At 38.5% G+C, this 6998-nt stretch overlaps 1 protein-coding gene across 1 annotated transcript in view; it reads left to right on the top strand.

Moving 5' to 3' along the window:
• Positions 1 to 3113: 3113 nt before the first annotated feature.
• Positions 3114 to 6998, top strand: part of DOCK2 (dedicator of cytokinesis 2) — a 213200-nt gene continuing 209315 nt past the window's right edge. Inside the window, exon 1 of the mRNA XM_029998203.1 lies at positions 3114 to 3339. Within this exon, the coding sequence (XP_029854063.1) occupies positions 3288 to 3339 (52 nt within the window). The 5' untranslated portion in view covers positions 3114 to 3287. The remainder of the gene's footprint in view (positions 3340 to 6998) is intronic.

The raw sequence follows: 6998 nt of genomic DNA, 5'->3' as shown, positions 1-6998 counted from the left end.
GAGGCTTTTGTTGTGCCATAACATACTTAAGTTACTGTCCTTTAAGTGCATGAAAATAGAATCATAGAATCATTCAGGTTGGAGAAGACCTTGAGAATCATTCAGGTTGGAGAAGACCTTCAAGACCATGATGGTCCAACCATCAACCATGCCCCCTAAACCATGTCCTGAAGTGCCTTGTCTATGCGCTTTTTGAATACCTCCAGGGATGGTGACTCAACCATTTTCCTGGGCAGCCCGTTCCAATACCTGACAACCCTTTCAGTAACGAATTTTTTCCTAATATCCAACTTAAACCTCCCCTGCTGCAACTTGAGGCTGTTTCCTCTCATCCTGTCACCAGCCACCTGGCAGAAGAGACCAGCACCCACCTCACTACAACCCCCGTTCAGGCAGTTGTAGAGAGCGATAAGGTCTCCCCTCAGCCTCCTTTTCTCCAGACTAAACAACCCCAGTTCCCTCAGCTGCTCCTCCTAAGACTTGTAATAAACACTTTGTGTATTTTCTTTTTTCCTTCTGTTGCATCAGTTGCTTTCCTGTAACTGTGCTCACAGATTTTGGAGCATAATAGAACTTAGAGCCAGTTAAATGTGACTCTTCTATTCTGCTTAAATTCTTCTGTATAATGGAAGTTAGTATAGCTAAAAATTTATAATTAGGTAGCATTTTAGCTGTATTAAAGGAAGCAAGAATTCTTTCCCTTCTGCCTGCCTGCCCCCTAAACGGTAAGTTCTACCTGTGAATTTGCTAGGCAGAAAGATTTTTATCTTTTGGGGAAGGAAGGAATTTTCTACTTGCCTGTAAAGACCTGCCTGGAAAAAGACTTAAGGAAAAGATTCTAAGGTATGCGAGGGTGACATGATTATCTGTCCACTATTTTCTGTGGAATAGTAATTACACAAATAAACCAACTTGGAATAAAAACCTCCACTGATAAAGGGCATAACTATTATCTGTCTTAATTCTCTAGACTCGTGTTGGGGTTTGTCCTCTGCTGTAGGAACACAGGATTTTAGGGTTACCACGCATGCTTTACGGCCTGGATATATTTTCCTCTTAAAGCTGAAAAAAGACTTTGTTGCTCAATCCATTTGTTAGAAGTTACAGCTAGGGCTTTTTCAGACACAGAAGAGGAGATTGTCTTAAGTAACTTATGGGAAGCTTGTAGTAGGTGCTAGTAGCTAATGAGTTGCAAAAGCATCATCGTGAAAGTATGACAGGAGGAAGCGGCAGCAGATGTGTGCAATGCTGAGAGCTGGGTGTGGGGGAGAGGGGTGGCAGGTAGGAAGCAGTAGTGACTTCAGAAGCTTGGGTTCTCAAGTCAGCATTTGTGGTGAGTTAGGAGGGTGAAAAGGGGGGCACGAGCTCTGAGGTGGGGACACAGCTGTGTCCAAATGTGTGGTAGTATTTGGATGTCTTGTACTCTGCACAATCAAATCTCTGGGATGGAGGAGATTCAGGGCATCAGAAAAGTATTGCAAACTGGATCCCAGTTTGGAGGTGAAATTTCCATATTATCATTTCTTTGGATCATTTAATTTCAAAATATAGTAGTATTGTATTAATTAGATTTATTAGACCTACATGATAAAGCATGTTTTTAAATGAGTGCTAGAAAGGAGCAATTTTCCTCAGGACTTTTGGATTACAGGGAAACACAATGAGGAAGAGCAGTGTAGAACAAGAAAATAAATGCAAGTCGTGATCTCTAGGCCAAAGAGTATATGGGAAGGGGTCATTTGCTGCAGCAGGGAAGATTCAGAGGAGTAAGGAAGATAGTTATCACTGGTTAGGAAGTCATTACTCAAAATATGTAGTAAACTAAAAGATTAAATAGTTCAGCCTCAATCTTTTTTTGATAGATGAGCAAATATAAATTGGATGTTCCATGGAAAAGAAAGATTTAGGACTCATGAATGAAGCTGATTGTCTGTAGACAGAGATAATCTGAGTTGCTCAGAATTTAGCTCACTTTAATAAACAACGTGAATTTCAATGTTATTTTTGGGGGGAAATAACTAGCTAAATCCTTTTGCTAAGCTAGTATGTAGACATAGTTAACACTGGGGCAATTCAAGCAAATCTGTGGTAAAATTTAAGGTGGTTTTCCTCCAGAAACAGGTATCAGAATTCCATGTGCAACGAGACAGACTGGTAGCCTGTGCTTCTCACAATTGCTGCTTAAAATCAAGAACTGACATGTCGTGTTATCAAAAATATCCTGACAGATGTAGCACAGCATTGTTAAACAGTTTTGCTAAACAGCGATTGCTAAGTTGCAATGTAATATCCAGAGGACAGGATTGTCATAGGAATTTATTGTACTTAACAGGAGAAAAAAACAAGAAACAGTAAATCTTTTACAGCGTTTTGTTTGGGTTTTTTTAACTCCAAACTTAAGTAAAGAACATGATTGAAGGTGACATGCTTGTCTTCAATTCGGTATGTTGTCCTTAATCCAAATTACAAACAACTTGGCTTGATCTTTGCACATCAAAAATGTCGTTAGGAAAGCTAGCTCACACAGCAGCCTGTGTGAAAGTAAAGGCTGTAAATGTACAATAAATTGCTTTTTGAAGTTTTGTCTTGACAAGAAGTCTTTAAGAAAGTGCTACTTTGTTTAGAGGATAAAGAGAAACTCTTCTACTTTTTCCTCCAAAGGTAAAATGACAGAAATAAAAAGGAATGGGTGCGGTTTGAAATGTTGTGGCTTTGTCTTCGTTTCTTTTATGTGAGGGATAGTCTATTATAAAAAACAAATCCCCATTCCAGGACAGGTTAGGAGAAAGTAGTTTTTAAGATGTAGTATCTTGTGGAGTCAAATCTTTAAAAACTGGGTTTGGTGTCACTGAAGAAATAAGGCCCCCTTGATGCTTCAGAACTGAACTACTGACCGTTTAGAGATTGTTACTGTAGCTGGGCTTTGCGCACAGTAGCCTTCCAGCTTAGATCTGAAGTTTAGGGGTGGTGCGGGAGAGGACGCGGGTGGTTTTGCTCCTTTTTGCCTGCTTATGTGTTACAGCCGGTATCGTGCAACAGAAACACCCAGTTCGGGATTCCCCTCCCCCATGACACTGGGGTACAATATCTTGAGTTGAGAAAAGAGGAAGGAAGCTTAGAATAGCAGCAAATCTCGCAGAACCCTCGCAGCTGCCTCAGCCTGCCCGCTAGCCCTCCGTGACAGCAGCCGGGAGACGGATCTTGCTTCCAGTGCCTTTGTTATGCATCTTGAAGTCTGCATCCTATAAATCTTCGTTTCCTTGGTGGCGGGCATCCTTCAGAGCCTCATGGATTCATGTATGATGGCGAGATGGCACAAGACAGACAAGAGTGGTGTGGGTATGTAACTTACTAAACTGCCATTTGAGTTTTGTCTTCATAACTTCTGAACAGGATGTGGGCAGGTGTTTTCTCTAGTGTGATGAGTTAACACCCTCCACTTTACCACAGTGGCTTAATTGAAATGATCGATTTCATACAAAGTTTTAATCTTTCAAACAGAATGACAAGAAGTACATGAGTGTCAGCTTGGGAGATATAACCTTTCCACCCCACCACACGCACACCCCCCTCTAAAATCTTGAACTCCCACAGTAATGCAGATGCAGTTTTTCCCACCTCGATATTTTAGAAACAGATTGAATAAGTAGCATGTTGTGTAATAAGTAGCAGATAGAAGTTATGAGGAACAAATGTAGGGGAAGGGGAATCCTTCAGTTGCTTCTGAGAGTGTCAGTTGAGGTTGGTGTTACAGAAAAACCTGTATGTGAGTTGGTAAGTAATGCTTTTTGGAAGGAAAGTTGCCTTCCAACATCAATTTATCTTAAAATGAATTATGTTAACTTACATGAAGGACTGAAATGCTGTTTAAAAAAAAAAAAAAACCAAAACAAAAACAAAACCTTAAAATTAGGAATCAAAGCTGAAGCACTTGAAAGAAATGTTCTGCTGAAGTTAACTGCAGGTTCTGAGTGCAGAAGACAGTTAAATCTTTTACTACATATGTTTTATTTTACCTACTAGTGCATAGTTATTAATCTGGAATCCCCAAATTCTTCTAAAAGACTTTTTTTTATTTTAAGAAGGCCATAATATTTTGTGTTATGCATTAAAAACAAAAAACTCCACCCAGCTGGCTTCATGAAGTAAAATGAATCATCAAGGAATTAATAAGAGGGAAAGAATGTCTTCCTGTTCAACTTCCACGTGCAGCAGTGGCAGAATTGTGAAATGGAAGTAGCCTGTTCTGCTGGCAGTTTATATTACAAAATAAAGGGTGTAAATATTTTCTGTTAGAGTTTTACAAAATAGTAGAAAGTACTTAATTTTTGCACTTGTTTTTCTGAAAGCTATTGCTTTGGGAGAATATGACAGGATTTGTTGGATGTGGTCTCTGTATCCCTGTACTAGTGATGGAAGTTATCTTGCATATGGATAAAAGTACTAGATACTAATCTATTATTCACAGGAATAATATAAAAAAAGCTTCACTTGTAGCAGCTTTTTACAAGGAGCATTTTGGGTCAGGGTGAGTTTCGTGTAATTACAAAAAACTCTTGCTCTTCTTGCACTATCATTTTTAACATGGGGGCCACGTAACCTGACTTGATGTTAAGTGTGATACAGGCTAGTGATTTTTTGCACATACCCCTGCAGTGGACCAGCCTACTGGGTTTGACCAGTGCATGTCCCCTGAAAAGGCCCTCAGTTGTGGTCTGTCACTTGTTCAACAGTCAGCCTGCTGTGTTTTGTTCATAGTGAAGTTTTGCCTGTTTGTAACTTCATAGCCAATATGATCACCGAGTATACAAAAAGCTAATATGATATAGCAGTCTCTATGGTATTTGAAAGGTACAGCAAACCACGCATAATAAAAACAAACTTGTGAAACATATTACTTCATAAACTAATGCTAGTCCAGTGAAGTTTGTTTTCATGAAGACTGCAATGTATTTTGATTGAACAATTCACTGCACTATTTGACTTAAAATACGAAATTCAGAATATGTGATTTTGTATAGCAGTAGTCCTTTCTACCTCTGATCTAAGAATATTTATTTCAAAATAGTAAGCTTTTAACTGAATCACTTATGAACACTTTTAGCACATAAAAAGAAAGCAAATAATAGAAAATAACATTTAATGGCAGTATTTTAATACTGTTAAGTATAAACTGCCATAGAGACAACACAAATTCAGTCTTTAAAAACTCAGAAGGACTAGGTTTTATTTGATCTGGCAGTGGACTAGTGCTCTTGCTCTTGAAATATCAGCTCTAACAACTATGGCACTCTGATTTTAGGGTGTGTATGTGCTATGTATAGCTCGTAGGGCAATATCAGTGCAATCACTACTATGTACAGGTACTGCTTGCTGAAATGTGGTCTGATAGAAATATTGCTTCTCCTTCTCTCATCCATATCCCCAAGACTGTTGTCTCCTTCAGTCTGGTTATTTGGGTTTACAACAGATTGGAATTCTTGAAAAAGGTCTATTAGCATAAGAAGTCTGATTGTTACAACTGCTCATGTGCCAAAGACACATTTTGATTATTGATATTAGTCACTTCACTAAATACTCTGCAATCTGTTGTATCATGTAAATGAGGAGTCCTGAGACTTGGTAATTTTCCAGGTGCCAACACAGTGACCTGGAACTTCTGGATTAGGGGTTAGAAATTTGCTGTCATACAAGCATTTAGGACATCAGTAGCAGTTTTGTGTCAGGAAGAGTGAAGATGAGGGCCAAATAAAACTCTTTTTTTTTTAATACGCAAGTTTTCAAAATTCATTTCCTGCTGCAAATTAAGAAGCGGCTAGTTAGCACTTGACCTACTGTTGAGATTAGCTCAAAGAAGCAAACAGCCACTGTTTGACTAAAAGAATTCTGTAGAAAGCATGAATAATGAGAAGGGATTACCAAGAGCACCAAATAGGAAATGGTGCAATTGATTATCTGTATCTCCAAGGATCTTTGCTAGTGTTTAAAAGCAGACAACAAATTTATCAAAGCTTTGATAAATTTCCTTTAAATAGGTAAAGGAAGTGATATATCCAGTTTGTGAAGCACCAGATAGACTTCTGTTTTACACTCTGATAATTCTCAAAGATGATACCTTTTCCTTCGCATTAAAAAAAGGTAAAGCTGAAAGCTGGTTAGCCACAAAGTAACTTGCTCAAGAACAAAGACTGTACAACCTTGCCTTGTGTAGGACTAATAATGGGCCAAATGAGATTAGGCCTACTGTTTATAGAAATAACTTCTTAAGTTTTATGGCTGTGAGGCTTAAGGTAAATATCTTTAGTTTTTTAAATTTGTAGCTGGCAGATATCGGATCTTAAAGAATCCATGACACAAAGCATTTCAAAGCTCGAAAATAACAGTAGCTCTTTAACGTTGTCACATGTACTTTAGATAAAAATTCCCTCTACTGTAGTTACCACAGCCACAACTGATTATTGCACTGTTCTACAAACTGTTTTAGATGCCCTCCATGTATATCGAACTGTTCCTTGAAGAAAGTTAGGTATGATTGTGCTTTCCAATGGGAAGTCCAAAACAGAATATCATAATTTAAGATCTAGAGTAGGTCACTGGGGACAACTGACACTGCAGATCTGGTGCTACTTCCTTTACCCTGTGCTTGCTCCCCTACTGTTCTAGGCTACGAGCACATATGTGACTGATATAAAAAAGAATCTGTGCAAGCTGTGTCATCATGTGTGGTAATAGTACTACCACTTGCTGTTTCTCTGCTCACCCCAAGTAAGTCCGTCTCCTGGGTTAAAGAAGGTTTTTCTGTTAAACACTGTATTATAAGACTTTTTATACTTGTATGTAAAAAATCACAATTGTAGCAATGTCTGTCGTTTAATCTGTTGCAAAGCAGAATAGCGACAATGAGAACAATAAGCAAACAGACTTTCCGGCAATAATAGAATACTAGTTGTATAAGTATTCATATAGGTAACTTTTTCTTGTAGGTCATCTTCAGTAGG

Source organism: Aquila chrysaetos, chromosome 22 (assembly GCF_900496995.4).
Source record: "Aquila chrysaetos chrysaetos chromosome 22, bAquChr1.4, whole genome shotgun sequence".
Taxonomy (NCBI): Eukaryota; Metazoa; Chordata; class Aves; order Accipitriformes; family Accipitridae; genus Aquila; species Aquila chrysaetos.
The sequence above is the reverse complement of the archived record's forward strand: the minus strand, read 5'-3'. Positions and strand labels throughout refer to the sequence as shown.